The sequence below is a fragment of the Canis lupus genome, chromosome 12 (assembly GCF_048164855.1).
Source record: "Canis lupus baileyi chromosome 12, mCanLup2.hap1, whole genome shotgun sequence".
Lineage (NCBI taxonomy): Eukaryota > Metazoa > Chordata > Mammalia > Carnivora > Canidae > Canis > Canis lupus.
Window position 1 is genome coordinate 42,473,013 of NC_132849.1, and position 23,302 is coordinate 42,496,314.

The 23,302-nt window shown below is 43.9% G+C and overlaps 1 protein-coding gene and 1 long non-coding RNA gene across 7 annotated transcripts in view; one reads left to right on the forward strand and one right to left on the reverse strand.

Annotated features, from left to right (window-relative positions):
- LOC140601911 (uncharacterized) overlaps positions 1 to 6,317 on the forward strand; it is a 39,768-nt gene extending 33,451 nt beyond the window's left edge. Inside the window, exons 3-4 of the long non-coding RNA XR_012004994.1 lie at positions 4,807 to 4,919; positions 6,170 to 6,317. This is a non-coding gene — a long non-coding RNA (uncharacterized lncRNA). The remainder of the gene's footprint in view (positions 1 to 4,806; positions 4,920 to 6,169) is intronic.
- The window catches only part of PLB1 (phospholipase B1), a 137,248-nt gene that overhangs the window by 50,684 nt on the left and 63,262 nt on the right, over positions 1 to 23,302 (reverse strand). For all 6 annotated transcript variants that reach the window (XR_012004992.1, XM_072771339.1, XM_072771340.1 and 3 more), the window contains 8 exons: positions 16,830 to 16,888; positions 14,970 to 15,043; positions 13,415 to 13,458; positions 7,004 to 7,112; positions 4,253 to 4,304; positions 3,612 to 3,692; positions 672 to 737; positions 255 to 355 (listed from right to left, as the gene is read on the reverse strand). Coding sequence is in view for 5 of the 6 variants with exons in the window: in XM_072771339.1 (XP_072627440.1) it covers positions 255 to 355; positions 672 to 737; positions 3,612 to 3,692; positions 4,253 to 4,304; positions 7,004 to 7,112; positions 13,415 to 13,458; positions 14,970 to 15,043; positions 16,830 to 16,888 (586 nt within the window). In the remaining variant the exon portion in view is untranslated. The remainder of the gene's footprint in view (positions 1 to 254; positions 356 to 671; positions 738 to 3,611; positions 3,693 to 4,252; positions 4,305 to 7,003; positions 7,113 to 13,414; positions 13,459 to 14,969; positions 15,044 to 16,829; positions 16,889 to 23,302) is intronic.

Here is a 23,302-nt window from a genome sequence, read left to right on the forward strand (position 1 = left end):
CCTCCTGGGAGGATTGGACGGTGTCCTGAGCTGCCAGGACAATAGGAGTGCGATTGGGTTGTAAGCACGTACTCTGAGGGTAGCTGAAGCCCTCACCAGGGTCACGAAAACCCAATAGGCTTTGTCAGGTTAGAAAGTGCGGTGGTCTTAGCACTCTTCTCCCATCTGCCATTGGGCTTTCTAACAATCAAAGTTACTTTCTGCTAAGGGTCCCATGGCACTTTAGGCACCAGAGGGCAAAGCTTCCTTCTCACCTGAGGATCAGCCTTGGACAGTTGACTTTCTTCTCCTGGTACAGCTCCCTCAGGTTGATGATCTCCAGAACCTTTACCAGATTCACAAATGCCCGAGGAACCTGAGCAAAGGCAAGACCAGTCCCCAGGAAGATTGAGACTGGCAGCTCCAGTCTCTCATCTGGGCCCAGGGTCAGCCCTCCTGCTGGATACCAGATCTGCGGTGTTTCATGTGGTTCACTTCCTTCATCTCTCCTGCCTTGCCTCCCCCAGTTGACACCTATGTGTTCAGGCTTCCAGGACCAGGACAACAGCATGGTCAGTGCTGGCCTCCACAGAAAGGGAGGCAGGAAGCCAGAGCTACCTCTGGGCCAGGCCTGAGACCCAAGAAGGACTGTGCTTGAGCTGCTCAGAGGCCACACAGTCCAGCCTACACACCTCAGCATGAAGGATGTCCAGAGCCTTCCTGATGTTGTCCGTGAAGTTCTGGGGAGAATAGCGGACCTGCAGGAAGAGGAAAGGTCCAAAACCATTCACCACCCAATCTCTCTGTGGACCAGGGCCACTTCATGTCTTGGGTCCCGTCCTTCTTGATTTTCAGCCAGAATGGGTAACACTGAAACACAAGGTTTGCCTTTGGGGCCGCCAGCCTCCATACCAATCCCACTGTTCTTGTGCTGGTCATAGTTGTGACCCCCAGGGAAACCTTTTTTTTTTTTTCTCCTGCATAGTTATGGAAAGCTCTGAATCCACTTCACATTAACCAGATGTAGGGACTTAGCTAAAGCATATCACATCTCTGGGGCCCTCTAGAATGGGGTGTTAGAGCACAGGACCTCTAAGATCTCCTGCAACTTGAATGTTCTCTGGTCCTATGGCCTGAGCTCTTCTGCTTAGAGCCTCAAAAGCCTGGGGATCTACTGCCCAATTGAATCACTTAAGGAGATAATGGTAGGAGAAGAGGATCCTGTGAACCCCCTTTCCAAAGCATAAACACATTTTAATCATATTTCTTTGTATCTCCATACTTGGTGGCTTTTATTTAAGTAGAACCCTTTTCTCTGGCTGAAATCTAACCAAAAGCCCTGCCTACCAAGTGAATCAAAATTGTAGCATTCAAGAAGTGAGGTCCTACCTGCTTCGGTGACAGTCCCAGGCCCATGGTGAGCCAGTCACATCACAGTCTGAAAACCCCAGATTCTGGTGACTTTGATGCCAGGAGAGCAGGCTGTGAGGGGTCTGGGGGGCAGGATTGCCCCTTAGGGCAGAAGTTCCCAAGGCTCAGGCAAGACTCTCTACTTCCTAAATTTTGCTCTGCTGGTCCTCTTTCTGCTTATGTCCTCATTTCTAGCTCTAGTTGGAAGTTCTCCTGCTCCGTATACACCCCTGACTCTCCTCCCTACAAAACACCAATTCCCATGGCAATTCTTACTTCAGGGTTCTCTTCCATGAGTATCACTACAACCACACCATGACATTGTCCTTATCATGTTATGGTTATGGTGAATTATGTTATGGTGAATTGTCTGTGTCTCCCTCTCTAACTGTGAGTTCCTTGAGGACAGAGCCTTGAGGCTTAGCTCCCAGTACAGTGCCTGGCATACTATACACACCCAGCAAATGCTACTAGGCATTAAAAACATTCTGTTTATCAGATAATTCTATAAACACAACTAAATGGAAAATAAGAATTAGGCAACATAGTTGAGAAAGTGTTAGTTTACTTAATACAAGGGGTTTTTAGAAATCAGTAAGAGAATAATAAATACCTTAACAGAAGATGTCATATAGAATTAATCAGGAGAGATTCAAATGAGCATTAAACAAGTGAAATAAAGGTTTATTCCTCCTTAATCAAATAAATGCGGATCTTGAAAACAAGATACAGGTTTTTCATTTATTAGATTAGCAGCTATTAAAACAAATAACATACAAGGACAGATGGAGCATGAGGAAGTAGATATAACTGATACCAACATTCTGGAAGCAATTTGGCAATCCGTATCCAAAGCACTGAAAATGTGCAAAGTCCGCCCAGAATAAGATGGATGGATAAATATATGTTAAGTTAATGCAGCAAAATGTTAACAACTATAAAATCTAGGCAGTGGGTATATGGGCCCTTACTGCACAATTCTTTCCATTTCTCAGTATGTTTGGAAATTTTCATGATAAAACATTAGGGGAAATGTACATATTGTCTTGCTTCAAAGTCTTACTAAGAATATACATCAGGAAACAATCGTGGATGCATCTAAAGATGGATGTTTCTCCTGCTGTTATTTATAACAGGCATAATTAGAAGCAATATAAGCTAAGTATGCAATAATTGGGGACAGTTAAGCATAGCCAATATTGGTTATGGGCTACAGTCATTAGGAATTATTTTATGGAAAATTGACTACTGACATAGGAGTATCTTCCCAATGGATTGCTACTGAAAAAAAGCAGACCACCAAACAATATTTCCAAAATGACGCTATTTTTAGCAAACAATAAAGCAAGTTTTCCATTTTCACAGACACTTAACAAAATGTTAGCAATGGTATTTCTGGATGCTGTAATTATGGAAAGTATTTTTTTTCTCTGTGCTTTGATGTGTTTCTACTGTGCATTGCTTATAAAATAAAAAAAATTTTAAAAACCTATTATTTTTAAAGTCAGCTGAATTGAATGGAGAAGAGGTGCGGGCATGCCCAGCATAGGCAGAAAAGGCAGAAGTTATAAGAAGGCCCATCTGGGCTTAACAAAGAAACACTACAAAAAAAATTTTTTACCTGCTTATAATACTAATTAGGGCAAATTAAAAAGCTGCCCATCGCTGGGAATATTAAACAGCTAGAGTCTAGGAAAGGCATTTTCCTGCCACAGGTGGGAGAGTGGTCAATAGGGTTAGGATTTGTGGGGTTTCTTCCAGCCCAGAGATTCCAGGGTTCCAGGAAGAAGCACCACACCCACAGCAGCCTCGCTCTTGAAGTTCCCTTCGGCTTGGAATGAGTTGGCTCTGAACCTTGTCTAAATGCTTGCATTAGAAAATCAACTTTTCCATCCAAAATAGAGACAGTAAGGTAGGTCAGTGCCGGAAAAAGGAGCTGACTTACAATGATCTCTATGAAGATACACCTGATTTTCCTAGATCCTTGGAATGTTATCTTGATTTCTAGAATGATATGATCAGATTCCCTGTAATGAAACCTAATCAAAATCAATTTTCATAACCAGCTCTGTTGAATCTTTCAACAGAGGTGAATGCACTCTTGGTCTCGGGGTTAATCCCAGGCCACAAGCCCCAAGTCCCAACCCTGCCACACTGCTCTAGCCACCTGGTGTGGAAATCTCTCCCTCAGGGAATCTTGAGATAAGGGCCTGGAGACTCACCGGGTCACTGCAGAAATCACAGAGATCGTTGCCTCCTATGAACAGTGTTATTATCTTCCAATCTTCCTGAAAATTTATCTTCTGAAATGAATAGGAAACAAGTTAGTGACCTGCTCCAAAGTCAAGAAGACTACAAAGTGCTGAACACTGGCAGGGATGGGTGTTTACATACCAGAGGGTTTAATGGACACTAATATTTTCTATTCTTTGGCTTTGGGGTCCTGAGGTCATAGGTTACAGGTGCCAGATCCCTTGTTTCTTTTCTTTTTTTTTTTTTTAAACTTTTTTTTAAAATATTTTTTATTTATTTATGGTAGTCACAGAGAGAGAGAGAGAGAGAGAGAGAGAGAGAGAGGCAGAGACATAGGCAGAGGGAGAAGCAGGCTCCATGCACCAGGAGCCCGACGTGGGATTCGATCCCGGGTCTCCAGGATCGCACCCTGGGCCAAAGGCAGGCGCTAAACCGCTGCGCCACCCAAGGATCCCAGATCCCTTGTTTCTAAAGGTGGATTCTCTGGATATCCACGTGGCCTCATCCTTTACCCCAGGGCTGGCCCTGCCTCACAGATTTCTCTTGCTCACTCCCTCTTCCGGGGAATGCTACCTCAATCAGCCCCAGGTGGCACTTCCCCCAGAATTACCGTGTCATTCTTCATCAGGTCCACCAGCCTCCTGGCCTGAACAGGTAAATCCCTGTGGGCACACATGCAAAAACACCATGTGAGGAGCAGGGACTATGAAGCAGGGTCAGGGAGGGGACTTCAGAGAGATAGCAGGAATGAATATGTAGCAGGACAGCTGGACTGAAGGCCATGCTCCTGTCCCTCTGGAGGTGGAGGGCTGGGTGGGGGAATTGTGACTGTGATTTGGGAAGGGCTAAACATTCCGCCTATGAGGGGGTGACTTGGTGGATGTTTCCTCATTGGCCTACTGTCTCCTCTAAGCCAGGCTCATTCGGGGCAAACAGAAGGCTGCATGTGCATGCCATGCATGACATGAAATGGCTGGGTATGGGACTGATTCTATAGGTGCCACGAGCTTCACCTCAAGGGTACCTTCACCCTCAAGGTGACATGGTTGAGTCAGACACACCTGGGTCTGACATTTGGTTGCTTCCTGCTAACTGTAGGAATGTAACTTAAGTTCCCCATCCCAAAAAACTTCAAACATGGAGATAAACCTTTCTATCTTAAAGGGCCATGAGGAGCAGCAAATGAGAAGAGCAGAACAGCTGCATGGAGTAAGAGCCATGGTTGGTGTCAGGCAGCATGGGGCTGACTCCTGCTCCAGCAGTGAGACCTTCACCAAGTAGGTAACTTTACAAACCCTTGCTTTGGTCCTGTGGCAGATGGGGAGGGTAAGCATCCCTTCTTCACAGAGTTGTTGGATGGATTTAATAAAGAACCTAGAGCAGCATGTGGTGAGCATCCATATCAGAAATGGTCCATTGAATTACTTCTATCACCACCACCACTGTCACCACCACCATCCCTAGTCTCCGGCACCATCCCGGCAGGAAACAGTCATTGTCATATCTTAACTATTAGCCCAGCCGGCTTGGTCTTAGTCACAAGGGACTAGGTATCGGACCCCCAGGTGGGGATTTTGGGTAAGCCACTTAACCAACTGGAGTCTTGGTTTCCTTATCTGTATGTCTAAAGCCATCAGGGCACATGCCCTGGGGACCAGAGTCTGTTGATTACTTGACCTCTCTGAGCCTCAATATCAGCATTAAGAATAACTGCATGTCTCACCTACTAACAGTGACTGCACGGAACACAGGGCTAGTAAATATGAAGGTGCCTGGTATGTTGGACCCTGCTATTATGTACAAGGGCTTATCACGGGAGCTGGGGGGAGGCCTGCTGGGCACAAGGACAATCGGCCATGTGGTCAAGGTGATGCATTTGTTCAGGCCACTTTGCCTCTTTGTTCTAGTTTCTTCACCTGTAACATGGGAGTAATAATGTCTAACTCCTCCCTATGGTCCAAGATGTGCTTGGACAAATGGGTTATTTGCACAAAAGGGCCCTATGGCCTTGAGGAAAGCAGCAGAAATCCAGGGCCACACAAATCATGAATTTTATGTTCTCCACCAAGGTTTTCTAATTGGATGCCTCCCTGACCTAATCATGCTTAGAAATGCCCCTCTGGATACCACTAGCTGATGTATGCTTGGAAAAAAAGCAAAATTATGGTAACATTAAAGTCAAAAATTTTAGGCAGTCAATTGGTAGCTTTTGACCCTTCCCCCACCAAAAGGAAAACTTCAAAGCCACAGAATTCCTTATAAAACTGATTAGGTTTTGTAAAATCTCCAATTTGTATTATTCCGGTCATGAATAAATGAGAGTTATTCAGATAGCTTGTAGATTCAGGATGGTGTTGAGAGCTGGCCAGATGATGTCAGAAAATCTGGGAACCAAACACAGAATTCCTAGGGACTATATGTTAAGGAGGTTTGTGATTATTTTGGAAGAAAAATAGGATTAAGAAACAGAGATGATCTTCCCATATTTTTCCTAGATTGAGTGTGATATTCACTTTTCTCTGACCAGGTAGCGAATCTAGGAGCATCTCACATTTGGGGACCATGGAGAGAAATGGAGGCATAGGGCCCAGGAAAGCCTATCCTGCTCTTGGGAACCTGCCATCCAGTGTGCATGGACTGTAACATGATGGTTCCGTTGCTCATCAACAGTTTACCTGGGTAAGTCCTGCAACCCTGCTGCATCGCTGCTGGAACCACCATCCTGACCCAATAGGTGTATGTGACTTACAGGCCCCCAGAACTTTCACATTCAACATGACATTGAGCCTCATAACCACCCTGTGGGAAAGGTTCACAGCCAGCCCCATCTTGGAGGCTAGGGCTTAGGGAGGCAGGGGTGGGGGTGGAGTAGGACATGTACACCAGGGCTCAGACTCAGGGCTTCCTTCCCAGGAGTGCTCTTTCAATAGCCCAGGAAGGATGCAAAGTGTAGAGCTTGAAAAGACTGCCTGGAAAGTATGTCTGAGGAAGGGATGGAGAAGAAGACATAAAAGATGAAGCATTAATGGAGTAATAAAAACTGGAACTCCAAATGAGCCCTTAATACCACGGTCTTCTGTGGACATGAGATTTAGAGATGAGGCAAAGTAATTTGCTCAAAGTATATATCTGGCATCAGAGCAAACTGTGACTAGTTCCTGGGGTGGGGTTGGGCTAGTAGGTTTCTGTGTCCCACAGGGAGGGACACCCCAGGAGAGCCCACCCAGTGTGGTCTTTGACCCCCAGACCTTTCCCTTGGACCAAGCCCCCCAGCCTTCAGCCATATGCCCCAGGCCAGGCCAAACCCCTGGAGGATCACCAGAGGATCTGTGTGGTCACCCCCCAAGGCTCCCCTGCTCACTCGGCTCGGTCTCCTGCTACTGCCTGATTTAGGAAGGCTCCAGGACTGTTTTCTTTCCCAGTGCCAACAGAGAAGCCTCTCAGGGAAGGGTTGAATTCCCGGAGAATATCTGGAAATATAAAGAAGAGATATGCTTAGTAACTACCCCCAAATCATCTTCAAATTCTTTTGATAAGTGCCAGTGCATGTTACAGACAAGGAACTCTCACCCTTAAAACTTTTAACTTAACTCTTCTCTCAACATGGAAAGAAAGTGTCCAGAAGGCTGATGCTTAACCACATGGGCAACACACACAGGTGCTTAATGAATTATTGTTGAATAAACGTGAGCCTGGATTTGGTGTTTCTATCATGCATTTTTCTCGTTTTCTTTGCAAAGATTTTATTTATTTGAGGCCAGACAGAGAGACAGAGACAGAGAGAGAGTACAAGCAGGGGGAGAGCAGCAGAGGGAGAGGGAGAAACAGGCTCGTCACTAGGCAGGAAGCCCGACTTGTGGCTCAATCCCAGAACTCTGGGATCATGACCTAAGCTGAAGGCAGATGCTCAACCGAATAAGCCACCAAGATGCCCCTCTTTTTCTGTTTCCTAAATACATAATAGTTTTTTGAGATATAATTCACATACCATAATATTCACGAAGTACAGTTCAATAGCTCTTAGTATATTCACAGAGTTGTGCAACCATCACCATAATCAACTTTACAACATTTTCGTCACCCCAAAAAGAAACTGTACTCAGTACCAGTCCCTCCCCATTCCCTCCAACCCTGTGGTGACCATCAATCTACCTTCTCTCATATAGCCTTGCTTATTCTAGACATTTCATATAAATGAATTCATAGCACATGTCTTTTGTGACTGGCTTCTTTGGCTTAACATAATGTTTTCAGTGTTTATCCATGTTATAGCATAGATCTGCACTTCATGGCTTTCATTGCCAAATAAATCCCTCAAATGGATATGTCACATTTACCCATTCATCAGTTGAAGGATTTGGATAGTTCCTACTTTCCTGGCTATTATGAATAGTGATACTGTGAATGTTTTTGTACTAGTTTTTGTGTGAATCTCTCTTGGATATATATCTAGAAGCGGAAATGATGGATCATATGATAGCTTGATAGCTCTGTTTAATCTTTTGAAATATTTACAGATCTTTTCCCAAAGGATCTGTGCCAATTTACCTTCCCATCAGAAGCATATGAGGGTTTTAATGTCTGCACAGCCTCACCAACCTTCATCTTTTAAAAAATAACCATTCTGGTGGATGTGAGATGGTATCTCTTAATGGTGTGGTGTGCATTGATGGTTTCTAATGTTGAGCATCTTTTCACGTGCTTATTGGTCATTTGTATACCTTGTTTGGAGAAATGTATACTCAGATTCTTTGCCCATTTTAATTGGCCCAAATTGAATTATCTTATTTTTGAGTTATAAGAGTTCTTTTCTAGATACGTTTCTTATCAGGTATTATTTCCAAAATTTTCTTTCACTCTTCAGGTTTTTACTTTTTTTCTAAAAAGATTTATTAATTTATTTATGAGACAGAGAGAGAGAAAGAGGCAGAGACATAGGCAGAGGGAGAAGCAGGCTCCCTGCAGGGACCCTGATGTGAGACTGGATCCTGGGACTCTGGGATCATGTCCTGAACTAAAGGAAGATGCTCAACCACTGAGCCACCCAAGTGCCCCTCCTTTTACTTTCTTTCCTTTTTTTTTTTTTTTTTTTAAAGATTTTATTTATTTATTCATGAGAGACAGAGAGATAGAGAGGCAGAGACACAGGCAGAGGGAGAAGCAGGCCCCATGCAGGGAGCCCGATGTGGGACTCGATCCCAGGTGTCCAGGATCACGCCCTGGGCCGAAGGTGGCTCTAAACCGCTGAGCCCCCGGGCTGCCCTCCTTTTACTTTCTTGATGGTATCCTTTGAAACTCAAAAGTGTTTAATTTTGTCCGATCTATTTTTTCTTTTGTGCACTTGTGCTTTTGGTGTTATATCTAAGAAGGTTTTTTTTTTTAGCCCAAGGTCATGAAGATTTGTTTCCATATTTTCTTCTAACAGTGAATTTTAGCTCTTACATATAAGCTTATGACCCATTTTGCATTAATTTTTATATATGATATGAGATAGGAGTCCAACTTCATCCTTTTGCATATGGTTATATAATTATCCTAGCACCATTTATTGAAAAGACTATTCTTTCCCTATTAGTCTTGGTACTCATGTTGAAAATGAGTTAGTCATAGTATGAGGGTTTATTTATGGACTTTTAATTCTATTCCATTGATTTATATGGTTATCCTTATGCCAGCATCATGTTGTCTTAATTATTGCAGCTTTATAAATTTTGAAATTAGGGAGTGTGAGTCCACTGAATTTGTTCTTTTTAAAGTTTATCTTGACTATTCTGGGTCTCTTAAATTTCCCTATGAATTTTAGAATCAGCTTACCAATTTCTGCTAAGAAACCAGCTGGAATTTTGACAGAAATGATATTGAATCTATAGATTAAATTGGGTGATATTGTCATCTTAATAATATTAACATGGGATGTCTTTCCACTTATTTAGTTCTGATTAAATTTCTTTCAGCAATGTTTAGCAATCTTAAGAGTATAAAGGATACACTTAGTTTGTTAAACTTATTCCTAAGTATCTTTTGATGCTATTGTAGGTAGAATGTTTTTTTTTTAATTTCATTTTTAGGTTAACTGCCAATGTAGAGAAATACAATTAATTTCTGCATATTGGACAGCCCGGGTGGCTCAGCGGTTTAGTGCTGCCTTCAGCCCAGGGCGTGATCTTGGAGACCTGGGATCGAGTCCCGCGTCGGGTTCCCTGCATGGAGCCTGCTTCTCAACCTCTGCCTCTGTCTCTCATTAATAAATAAAATCTTTAAAAAATAATAACAATTTCTGCATATTGACATTGTACCCTGAAATCTTGCTGAATGCATTTATTCTAATAATTTTTAGTGGATTCCTTAGGATCCTATATTTAAGATCATGTCATCTGCAACTACAAACAGCTTTATTCTATTTCTAATCTTGATGCCTTTTATTTTCTTGCTCAACCGCCTTTTATTTTCTTGCTTAACTGTCTTGACTAGAACCTCCAGCATAATGTTGAATAAAAGTGGCAAGAGTATACATCTTGATCTCAGAAGGAAAACATCCTGCCTTTCCCCATTAAGCATGATGTTAACTGTAGGCTTTTGCAGATGTCCTTTATCAGATTGAGGAAATGTCCTTCCATTCTCAGTGTGTAGAGTGTTTTTACCATGAGAGGATATTAGTTTTTGTAAAATACTTTTTCTCCTCAATTGTAATGATTGTGTAGTTTTTTTGTCTTTTATGCTTTTTTTTTAAAAAAAAAATATTATTTGAGAGAAAGAAAGTATGAGCATTGGGGAGGGGCAGAGGGACAATCAGACTTCCCTCTGAGCAAGGAGCCTGACGCAGGGCTCAATTCTAGGACCCTGAGATCATGACCTGAGCTGAATGCAGATGCTTAACTGAGTCACCCAGGCACCCCTGTCCTTTATGCTTTTATACAGTGTCTTATATTATTTTTTTTACTTGAAACTAACCTTGTATTCCTAGGGATAAATCTCATTTGGTCATGGGCTATAATCCTTTATATATGCTGCTCTACTTTGCTTGCTAGTGTTTTGTTGAGGATTTCTGCACATATATTCAAAAGAGATACTGGTCTGTAGTTTTCTTTCCTTGTGATATCTTTGCCTTATTTGTTATTAAGAGAATACCAGTCTCATAGAATGAATTGGGTAGCAGTCCCTCTTACTCCATTTTTGGGAGGAGTTTGTTAAGAATTGATGTAAATTCTTCTTTCAGTGTTTGATAGAGTTCACTACTGAAGCCGGAAAAGCCTGGACTTTCTTTGGTGTGAAGTTTTAAAATTCATTCTCTTTGTTATAAATCTATTCAGATTTTCTATTTTGTCTTAAACCAGTTTCAGTAATTTGTGTCTTTCTAGGAATTTTACCATTTCCTCTAAGTTATCTCATTTATTGGCATACAATTGTTCAAAATCATCTCATAATCCTTTTTATTTCTGTAGTAATGTTTCCTTTTCTGTTCCTGATTTTGAGGTCTCTTCTTCACACCCCTCTTGATCAGTCTGGTTAAAGCCCTGTCATTTGGTTGATCTTTTCAATCTCATGCACTCTCATACCTTTATCACACTGGATCTACACTTGACTTTTCACTTTTCCATCTCCCCATCTTGGTTGAAAACTCCTGAGAGCAGGGTCTGTATACACCTCATACTCTCACATATACTCAACAAGTGCTCATGGACTGAATGAAAGATGACCCAAAGTTGAGGAAGGCTGGGAGATTAGCTGAAAGTCACAGAATTCCAAGCCAGAACTCTGCTCTCTCAGCCCCAATACGGGCACTTTCCCCTACCTCACAATCTGCAAGGACATGGGAAAGGCATGTGCTAGGTTCCAGTCAGTATTCTCAGGCATCACGCCATCCAACAGAGTGCTTTTTAGAACCAAGTCCTGCAACAGGAGCTACACAACACATAGGCATTGAACTCCTTCCGGCTTTGGGGACATTGTATCCAATGGACAGAAGTTACTCTGATTTCTACTCAATAGAAAGGAGAGCTGTGAATCACTAGAGCAATCTGTAAATAATGGATTTGTCCGAGGTTTCCCATTGCGGGAGGAATCCATCACCGGCCAGCTAGCTACTTACCTGGAATATCATAGAAAGGCACCACACGTTGTTTCGAGTGAGAACTTGCTGGTACGTGCCATTATCTCTGCCAGGAATGTCCCATCCCCTTTCCTGACCTGATGAATTCTAGTTCTTAAAACCCCTTTTCAGAAGGCAGGGTTAACCACCTTCTTACTCATTTTCCCTTAAACGTTGTACATAGCTATAATTGTGGGTACATGAGTCTGTCTTTAGGGAGACAGGTCCCCAAAGAGACTGTGATGATGGCAGAAGGGCAGGGACCTTGCTTCATGCTCCTCTTTCCCAAGCATCCAGAACTGGAGTCTTTGCAGGATTAAACTGAAGCAGGAGTCAAACTGAGCTTCTGTTCTAACCCTATGTTCTCGTATGTTTCCAAACACATTTTAATGTAGTTATTTCCCTGGGGAATGTCCAGCCCCCTATGATCAAACTGTCTTTCACAACTCTAGTAAGGAAGCATATGAACACATCGCTGGGCTAGGTGTGTCAGGGGGAGTTCACCTGAGGGGTGACACCGTCTCAGTCCTTTGTGAATCACTGTAGTGAAGGTCTTGAGCCATTTCCAATTGTCTTATCCACAATAATAGCAGGGGACTCAGCCCAGCAAGCTGTTGTGTATGCTGGGCCAGCTTGCAGAACCAATCACACTCACAGAAGCAACCCAAACCACCTCCCCTTGGCAATAAATACAGGGAGGACTTTTGCCATGGGACTGTACCCTACCTGCATTCAACAGGATTTGCAAATAGCAAAAACAGATAACCATTCATGAAGCCCCATCGGTCCCGCCAATGTGGAGAAGAAGCCGTCTCTATCATCAAAGTCTTGGAGCCTTAAACCTCAAATAACTTCTTAGCTTTTAAAGATATATTACAAAGGGATAATGACAAGAAAAGCAAATGAGAACGGGACCAGTTAAGTTTCTTAGGCAAAATTATTAGCTAGAAGATTTGAAGAGGAAATAATGTAATGATAACATTACGTGCATGTGTGCTTTCAGAACAAGCGCTGTGATGTGCATGCACTAAGGAGAATAAAAAGATGCTGAAGACCATTCAGAGAATGTATCTCAGGCTTCAAAAAAAAAAAAAAAAGCAAAAAATTCCCAGCAGGTGGCAGGTGAAGGAAAATATCTGACCCCAAACCCCACTGTGTGTGCACGGCCTGCGCAAGGTAATTCCAGCTCTTACTGCTGCAATAGCGGCCTTTCCTAAAGTGACACACAGGAACTCAACATCTTTGTATGCAGTGGTGCTTAATGCAGCCCCAGCCCAGATCAACACCTCCCAGAAAGGTGCTCTGCTCAGAATGACAGGCAAAGCGGAGATGGGTTCCCTTTCCTTCTTTCTGGAGTCATTTCCTATAATTAATTACTTTCCACTAAGAATTAGCCTGAACTCTCTTCTCCTCTTTTAGTCTCTTCCTTCCTTGGACAAATACAATTTCTCTTAAAAAAAAAAAAAATCATCCCTCCGAGCTTTCGGGATGCTCACCGGGCGGAGCGGGGGACCGCCTGGGGACGCAGCGCCTCCTGGCGAAGGCGGCCGAGCGGCACCGCCACGCTCCCTGCCGAGCCCGCGGCCGCCGCCAGGAGGCGCTGCAGAGCCGCGCGGGGCCGCCGCCGCCGCCGCCGCCGCCCGCCCGCCCGCAGGAGCCCGGGGAGCCGGAGCGCGGACTCACTTGCGAGGGTGATGACGCTGCTGAGGTTGTGATCGCCTCCTCCGCTGTGGTGCAGAACGAAAGAAAACGGAGGTTGAGAATGGCAGCGGCGCCGGAACCGCTCAGCCCAGCCGCTACGGAGACAGTCCTTGCTCCTCCTGAGACACACCCCCGGGGCCTGGAACTTGTGGTTCCCTCGTTATCTCAGTAGAAAAGCAAACCAGAGGACAGCCCCTCCCCTCCCTCGTCCCCCCTGCAAATCCAGCCAAGAAACGGATTTAAACAGCTCAGCAGACTTTGTTGATTTTTTAACTTTGAGCATTGACGTTGGGGGCAGGGGAATGCAGTGGGCCCCCTTCACCCCTCTTTTAAGGGGAAAGTGACCCTTCCCTGGATGCCCAGCCCAATCGAGCCCCGCCAGCCACTGCAGCTGGTCATGGGGTTATCACTGAAAACAGAGTGCAAAGGTTTGCCCTCATCGCTCTCTTCCAGTTTGGCTTAAACGGTGTCTTCTAGAATGCAACCCATCTTCCAAGCTACTTCTAAAATTCCAAGGAAATCAGAGTTGGATGGGTTTCTAGGCATGAAAATATGCAACATTCCAGAGTTTATTGGATTCCCTGCTTTTCCATATCCACCCCCCTCCCGCCCCCCAACCCCGTTCTCTGCCAAGTATGTCTGGGAACGTTTTAAAGGGTCTCAGAATGTTTGGGGTTTAATTCTGTGCAGCATCACCAGGGAGGATGCCAGGGATTCAACACTCAGGTTCAGTCTGGGGCCAGAGATGCCAGATTCCCGGCTGAGAAAATAGCAAACCTGCCCTCTCCTGCTTGGCAGGAGCGGGGTGTTCAAAGCAGGAGTCCTGCTCACTGCAGCTTGTGGCAGTCTGGATTTGATTACAGCCAGAGCAGGAGCAAGCCTGCATGAAGCAGTCACGATGGGGGGAAATGTGCCAGATTAGGGGTCAGGAACCATCTGCTCTACTTTTTGCTCTTTTGCCATCTGGCTGTTTGATCTTAGGTGACGTGTCCTCTCTGCGCCTCACTTTTTCATCTCTAAAATGAAGGCCTTTCAATAATGATGCCAGCTACCATTTAGATCTGCTTTGTGTCAGGCACCGTGCTGGATGCCTAAACTCTAATCCTCATGAGGGTGCTCAGGCAGTATTATTATCTCAGCATCGAAGATAAGGAGACGAGCTCACAGAGGTTAAGTAACTTGCTCACAGTTGCACAGAGTCCAGAAAGCAGCTAGGCTCTGGTTTCAAAAGCCACTGCCTCCTTTTGAGCTTATGCCCCAGAGGGAGAAATGAAAGCTTGGGAAGATTTTCAACCCAACATAAATGTTTCTCCCCCAAAGTCCCCCTGCTTAGCTCTCAGTTCCTGTCCTGGGGAATATAGTGGTTTGGGGAAGATTTACGTTCCTTCCTTAAAGTGAAACAGAAGTGTCTCACTGAAAAACACTGGCTAGGTGGTTCATCTGTCTGCTAGAGGAATTGTTTTTCTGTGATGCTTAGGGGTCCCCCCCTGCCCTGCAGCAAAGGGGTCATTTAGGGTCTTACCACATCTTCACTCACCTCCAGGACAGGCCTCGGTACTGAGTCAAGACATCCAAGATATCCCCAGGCTTGGATCCGGCCCCATTACCTGCCTGAGAGGGAATATTGAGGGGTGAGTCTCCCTGCTCGCTGGTCAGAAAGTTCTGGTTCTGGCTGGGAAGGCCTGGACTCTCTCTAGAATCTAGACATTCCCCTTTCTCCATGTGCATCCTGCCTTGACAGAGATGAGTGAGAGCTCTTGCTAGGAATCCTGGTGCTGTCCACACCTTGGGCTCACCGTAAGAAACCCTGCCCAGACCCAGATCAGGTGACACTAGGCTTGCAAAATTGCTCTGAAAATTAGACAGCCGTGTCCGTTTTTCCAAAGGATATATTTCAAGATCCCATTTGCCTCATTTTTAAAAGTTGTTAAACACATCATAAAAGGAAGCATATCACAATCTTTTTATATCACTATATCTCACATATATACAATTTAAAAAATAGTAAGAAAATAAAATGCCATGTCCCTGCCCTTCAATTGAAGAGAGAACATGGGCTTTTAAAACCTCAATCTGACATATCCTGCAGGTTCCTGTCCCTTGTCTAAACCTGTTATTTCTAAGCAGGACCATTGCAACAGTCAAGCTGAAGACCGGCCTCCCAGGCAGCTGGGGGGTGATGGGGAGGCTGGCCTCCATGAGAGATACCCCACCCCTGCGCCTGGGGTGTGACCCCTGCTCTCTGGTGCCCAATTCCTCTGCCACCTGCCATGTATGTCACATTCCAAATGCTGCCTCCCAGCAAGTCCTGAGGAGCTGTGCTGATTCTCGATGACTCCTTATCCGGAGAGCACTTCAAGGAGACCAGGGGATGGGGGGAACCAATAGGGGGCCCCATCCAGCAGGAAGTGGTTGGGAGAAGCAGTGCTAAGGACCAGCCTGCTTATCCTTCTGGAAAGTTACAAGCAGTAGCGTGGTTGGGGTGAAGAGTTGCTGAGGGGTCACGGAGGACACAGCTATAGTACAGGGAGAGGATTCTGGACTTGGGAGTCAGGACTGGGAGTGCTGGTGCTGGTTCAGCACCTGTGAGCTATGTGTTGCAGGCACTCAGTTCACCTGCACAGCTTTATCTTCTTTATGGGTTAATTTGAAGGAGAGTCATATTTCATAGGATTGCATTGATGATGCCAAATGAGATAGATCAAATGCTAACAGGCCACAGATGTGAAAGGTATCTGCTGGTCTTTGAGCAACATTCCACTGGAGGCCCTGAATTCTACTGACCCAGAGAACAGCAGCTGGGTCTGTCTATAATGAGCGGCTAATGAACAGAAGCTCATGTCTGGGAGCCTCTAGGAACCTCCACCCAGTCTCCCTAGAGCCTGATTCTGCTTTTCATGGATAGCACTTTGCAGGCCTGAGGGGTCACCACAAAGTGGCTGCAGAGGTGGGCTGGGATCATTTGGAGTACCTCCCTCTCTTCCCCTCATCCCTCCCCCTACTCCATTAGCATCTGCTCCTGTCTCATCCTCTCTTCACCCTCCTTTAATTTCCTCCCTGACAAGTGCCAGGTCTTGGAAGGAGCCCCACACTGTGGGGGAGACCTAGTCCAATCTGCCCACCACTGCCAGGCTGGGAGATCTGGGCTGAGTCACTTCTATCACAGCTGCTCCCTCTGAGGTCCCCCCAGTTCCTGCTCGCTCCCTCATTCCATCGCTGGGAGAGGAATACGGGGTTAGGACAGGCCTGGGGAAAGGTGATGGGTCACAAATGCTGGTTCAGGGGAGGCGGGCCAGACCAGAGAGGGGCCAGAGCTGAGAGTTCTTCTCTCCAGGCTCCCATAGGGGTCAAGATCTCCTCCCCAGTGCCCCATCCTTCCACAGTCGGGGTAACTTACCGTCAGAGAGTCGCCCAGGGCTCCAATTACCTTGATGTCAGCCGGTTTCAGCCTGTGAACTGAGATTACACTTGCGAGTTAATGGCAGACAGGGGTTCTTATCTCCTCTGAAAATGAATGAAGACCTTCCAGGAAAACTGAGAGAAAGTCTATTTGTAATGGCAGTTCAGCTTGGACAGAGATATTAAGAGCCCATCCTTGTCATAAGACTCAACAGTAGCAGCCATGGAGCAGCCTCCCTCTCTCTCCTTTGGTGCCTCGGGAACAAGAAGGCAAGACGTCCGACCCTCTTTCAGAGGGGAGTCTGGGGCCTTCAGTGAAACCTGATGCCTGAAACAGCCCCTGGAATGTGGTCTTGAGAGTAAGGCAGGAATTGTGGTAAAGATGTAACCAACACTTAACCTATTCAACACTTAACCAACACTTAACCTTATCTGTTGATAATTGGGAGAAAATCTAATATCACCCTATTAAAAAAATTAGCTCGGTTTTTCTTCCTTTTTTTTTTTAAGATTTATTTATTTATTTATTCATGATAGACATAGAGAGAGGCAGAGACACAGGCAGAGGGAGAAGCAGGCTCCATGCTGGGAGCCCGATGCAGGAATCCATCCCCAATCCGGGGACTCCAGGATCACGCCCCGGGCCAAAGATAGACCCCAAACTGCTGAGCCACCCAGGGATTCCCCCAGTTTTTCTAAAGTGAAAAGGAACATGCTTTTCTACCAGTGACTCGTTTTTTAAAATCAAGGTGAAGTTCATATAACATAAAATTAACCATTTTAAAATCAACAATTCAGGGGCATTTAGCACACTTGCAATGGTTTGATGACTGTGACCTCTATCTGGTTCCAAAACATTTTCATTTTACCCCCAAAGGAGACCTGCACTTATAAAGCACTGACTCTGTGCTCCCCTGAGCTCCTGACAACCATGAATTTGCACTCTATGGATTTACCTATTCTGGCTATTTCATATATAATTCCATTTATATGTGAAATTCCATTTGGCCCTTTTGTGTCTGGCTTCTTCCCCTTTGTATAATGATTTTGAGGTTCATCCATGTTATGCCAATATTTTATTCCTTTTTATGGCTAAATAATAACCTATTGTATGGATATAACCACATCTTGCTTATCCATTCATCTGCTGTGGGACATTTGAGTGTTTCCATCTTGTGGCTGTTGTAGTAGTGCTATGAACATTCATGTGTAAGCACTATTTAAATGACTGTTTTCAATTATTTTGTGTATATACAGAGGAGTGGAATTGGTAACCATAAGATAATCCTATGCTTAGCTTTTTGAGAAATCACTATACTATTTTTGACAGCCTGACTCTATTTTTTTTCATCTTTTGAGTTTGCACATGTACTATAATGTAGCCAAACAGCTATTTACTCATGACAAACATACCACCAAGCAGTGGCTGGGTGCTCTGGAGACTACGGAGTGATCAGAAACGGAGAGAGCTCTAAAGAAACTCGGAAGCTAGGGAAGAAATGAGAAACATCCCAGTTATAATTATTTATAAACTGATAAACTCTGAGAGATATAAAGTGATAAGAAGTTCTGAAGTTGCAGGATGATTTACCCCTGTGGGGTGTGTGGTTCAGAGCAGGCTTTACAGAGAAGGTAGTATTTGAATGTGCAAAATATGAGATGAGGATGGGGGGAGAGTGAGGTGGGAGATGGAGGGAAAAGCATAAAAAATGCATGTGGTATGGTAAAGTGTGTGATGTCTGTAAAGAATGGATAGTTGTACACTCTGGCTTCAGTGAAGGGTCTGTAAAGGAGACTAGCACAAAATCACATTGCAAAGGTGAGTTAGGGCCATGGGCCTTTTATGCCTGGCTAACAAGCTAGGAGAGCCACATGAATACTGCTATATGGAGAATTACTTGCATATATACACCTGTACGGTAGCTCTCTACCCCTCTACCTTATACACGTGTGAACATGAATCCACGTGCACTTGGAGGACCACAACTCTGTGGTCCTATGTTGCATGAAGCTCTGCCCCCTCAAATCACAACTTACTCCCCACTCCCCCAGAGTACTTTAGTCCTGTAGTCACCCTAACTTTGCCTGGCTCCATCTTTCCTCTCCGATGTACTTTCAATTGTCTCTGGTGGTTGCAATACTTCACTAAACTGTCAGTTAACTTTCGTGCCTTGGGAGGATCTAATACAACATCCGTACCAGGGAGTGGCCCATGACTCCAGGGTGGGGGTGGGGGAAACCTGTTATCTCAGGGGTCTGTTGCTTAAGATGGAAAAATGTCTGCATGGAGGCCTTCTTGACAGCCCTTCCTTGTCAAACCATTTGGTAACACATCCAGCGAAACAGAACCAGATGCTTTTGACCCACTGGGCTATCTATCACTTCACCCATCAACATCCAAATCATGGTTTTAGAATTATACCTGCACAAGAAGCTGTATTAACCTCAGCGGAAACAATGTTCGAAGAGATCTCCAAGCCTTATCTCCTTCCGTGGAGACATCTTTTCTACCTGACTTCCATGCTGTCTGCAGATGGAGAGCTGTCACTCCCACTGAGGATATGCTCTCACTGGAAAAGTAAAAGTCCCTGCTTCTTCCTATGACAGCATGTAAACTAACACATACATAATTGTGAATGTGTGTATGCAAAATATATAGATTAGTGGTCCTCAAATTTGAGCATGCATCAGAATCATCTGGAGAGCTTGTTAAAACACAGATGGTCGGTTCCTACCCTCAGAGTTCTGCTTTAGTAGGTCTTGGGAGGGGGTGGGCTAAGGATATGTGGTTAGTAGAACAATATCAAATCACAAAGCCAGCTGCACACATTAGCACACATCCATGGGGTTGAGCCTGAGAACTTTAAAATGACCTCTTCTCAAAGAAATTGGGCTATGGGTAAAAAAGGCAACAAAACAGAAAATAAGACCTCCTTCCCTCAACTCTGGAGCACTTAAATTAGTTCCTGGTGATGACAGTCAATCACTGTATTCTTGTTGCCATAATGTATGATATACACAGTGAACACTGTGAACACTTGCTAGCGGGCAAAGGTTAGGGGAAATCTTTGAAGATGGTAAAATGTGGAAGAGATGGACAGATTTTCTCCAAAAGCACATTACAGTTTGCTAAAGAGGCAGCTGAAACTGGTCATCCTATCACCTAAATTTTTAGCTAAGGAAACATACACACATACATATGCACATGCATGTCCACATCCATGGGTGTGTATGTATGTGTAGACAGATTGATGGGGGGGGAGGTTCTCCTGTTGTCCTGAAGGATTTCCTTTGAGAGATAACAAACCAAATGATCCAAGCATAAGTGGGAGGAGTCTGGCTTATCTGGAATTTTATTAAGATAGAGCCCGACATGTTTCATTTGTTTAATATTCTGTAGACCTTGATTTGAGCTTTGTTAATATCATCATGTATGACAAAGACACAGCCTGGAAACACAGCAAAGCACTTCAGCAATTGCTCTCCTTGGAGAAAGAACTGTTTAGAGATAAGATTAAATTTATGTGAGCTGATTAGCTAAACATTATCTGGTACAAACTGTCCACTACCCTGAAAGGAGTTGATAAATACATCAATAACTCATCAAGATTTCTACAGAGGGGGGCCTCTTATTAGAAGGCCAAACTATGATGAAATGTCAGGAATAGCAAGGAAATAGTAGACTATAGAATAGGGAAAAGACTTGACACTCTGGAGTTTTGTCTGGTACAACCCAATAGCTTGAACCACCTGGAGCCATTATCTGAAAAACCAGCTTTCTCCTCATTGTTAGCTAAGACTGCCCAACCCATGTGCTCTCTCATTTTAAGGACTTAGGTTAAGCCTTCTGCAATGGTAGTAAATTGCTGGCACAATGTTAAAGCCTTGTTTCTGCCTTGGAAGTGCTTTAGTGTGGGTTTATATGAAAAAATACACACCTTGGATGTAGGAGCTCAAGACATGTGCTAAGCTGAATTATAGGCTAAATTAGAGGCTCTCTGTCAGAGCCTTTACTCAAAGCTTTAAATGATGGAGACTTCAGGGAAAGGAAATACTTATTCATCCAAGGGTCTTCGGGTGATTTTGAACTTGCTCAGTAGACTGGTCCCACCGAGGGACAAACAGGCTATTAATCCCTGTGGGGCATCATTACTTCCTAGTCCCAGGTTAGGTTACATACCAAGACCCATGAGCAGGTGGTGAAGATAGACTCTGCAGAGTCTACACTGGATGTTCAACTGCCAGCGCACAACAAAAGGAAACCCTTAGCGAGCACCCTGGTGCTGTAACTTGGCATTTTTCAAATCAACTTTTGAATAGCTCATTTTAGTCAAATGGGTAAAATAAATGACATCAAGGACTTAGAAAGGAATCAAGGTCTTCACTGAATGTAAATGAACTTCTGAATATATACTATTGATGACTGTGGCATCTCTATTTATGAATCTCTATTTTCAAATACTATGAATTTTTCCCTCTGCATGGAATCAGCAGCTTAGCTTCAAGATAGCCAACTTCCACAGATAACCAAGAACCATTGTCCTGGGTCCAGATTGCTACTCTTTTGTTTGCAAAATGCTACTCTTTTTCTCACTGAGAAAGCTTTAGGTCAGCTGCCAGGTCCAACATATTTTCCTTAGTCATCCCAACTATGTTAGGGGCAGGCCATGGAGTAATAGAAAATGATGCAAGTATGTACAAAATTATAAAGCCCACAGGAGACAGCACTCAACAAAGTGCACCTATGCACTGACCGGGAGGAAAATTTGGTGGTTTTTATTTTTATCTGGCTACCAAATACCAATTAGGTATAAAAAAATCACATTAACTCTATATATCTCATTCCAAAGCCTCATAGATTAGTGGAAGAGGAGGTTCATCACCTGTGGGCTCCAGATGGAATGAGTAAGGCACCCAGGTTGCTGGGGGCTGTGTCCTGTTGATGAAGGCAGTACCTTAAGTTGAAACACCACTTTTGGTTAGCTCAGTGTGTCTGTAGGCTGTTGGAGAGAAACACTAGGGAAGATGATGACAAGAGAGGTTTTTGAAAAGAACTATGAAGGCAAAACAGTTATTTTATACAGAGTCTTAGTGAAAAGTTGTTTAAATGGAAGGCACTTTGATCTAGTAGGTTTGAAGATCTTTTTCAACTCAGAACTGCTGATTAGCTGAATTAAAAATACTTATTAAGATTAATTCAGTGAAGATTTACTGGGCTCATACTATGTGCTGAGTCATTGGAGGTATAAAGATAAGATGGCCTGCTCTTGTAGGTATGCATCAGATGCCATCACCTCAATTAGAAATCACAAACATGATCTCCAGAGGAGTGAATGACCTCACCAGATAAGTGACAACTATCAAGGAAAACCAATAAGGTGGCCCCATGCTACGTCTTTTTAACTACCCCAACAATCACAGGGATGGTTAAAATGTCCAATCACAGATCACGCACCGTAATGTGTTTTTCATTATTGTCCAGTTAGTTATGGCCATTTTCCTAAATGACACCTTTTAGGCAGGACTTAGAAGGGTAGGCCCTCCTACTCTCATTCAGGAGGGCTGCTGCCCAGCTGGAGTGAGCCAGCATTTTGGTTCCATGTGCACTTGGTTAGATCAAGGAGACCTAAATCTATCCATTTGCTTACTCAGACAATCCCTATCACTAGAGTATCTTCCAATCTCAAGGTCTTAAGATTTCTCGTGCTTGTATCTTTACATGCCAATAAACACAATAATCCTCAGGGACAGGGAATAAAGAGGAGGTTCACATTTTATTTGGTTTTAGATGTTGACATATGTTCTAATGGATTGGTTATCATTGACATGACAGGATCATAATTTGGACAGATTGCAAAATGCTTTATAGCTCATCCTCTCAGAGTGATAAGATTACAAAGGAGATGGAGACCATTTCTCTGTAAAGAGCATGGTGCTTAAATCATTCAAATTCTCCCTTTCTGTCTACCATACATGCACACGTATGTACAGACATATATATGAATATATAAATACATATATATGCATATATGTATATATATATACACACATACATGTTTGGGGGTTTTGCTAGAAGAAGGCCTATGTATGAAACTAATAATTTGTTTCTGCTGCTAAAGTTCTACTAGTAAACTAACAAACAGGAATGAGTTGTTGCCAAATATGAAGGAGGGAAAAATCTAAAGACTAAATATGTGTGCACATAAGAGCCTTATCACCTACTCCATTGTTCTGCAACTTAGAACAAGAGCTGGTTATATACTGAAGCTCTGGTACAAGCATTTTTAACATACTTGCCAGTCATACAGCTTAATTTGAGTGTGGAGAGCTAAGAATGCATGAAAGGGCAGGCTGACAGTTAGTTGTTCTACTAACACTCAACAAAAGGAAGTCTGACTAGAAAGATTTGCATCCCTGAAAGAGTCCTGCTAGGCACTGTGACATCTCCAAACCTAATTTTCCATCTTGGAA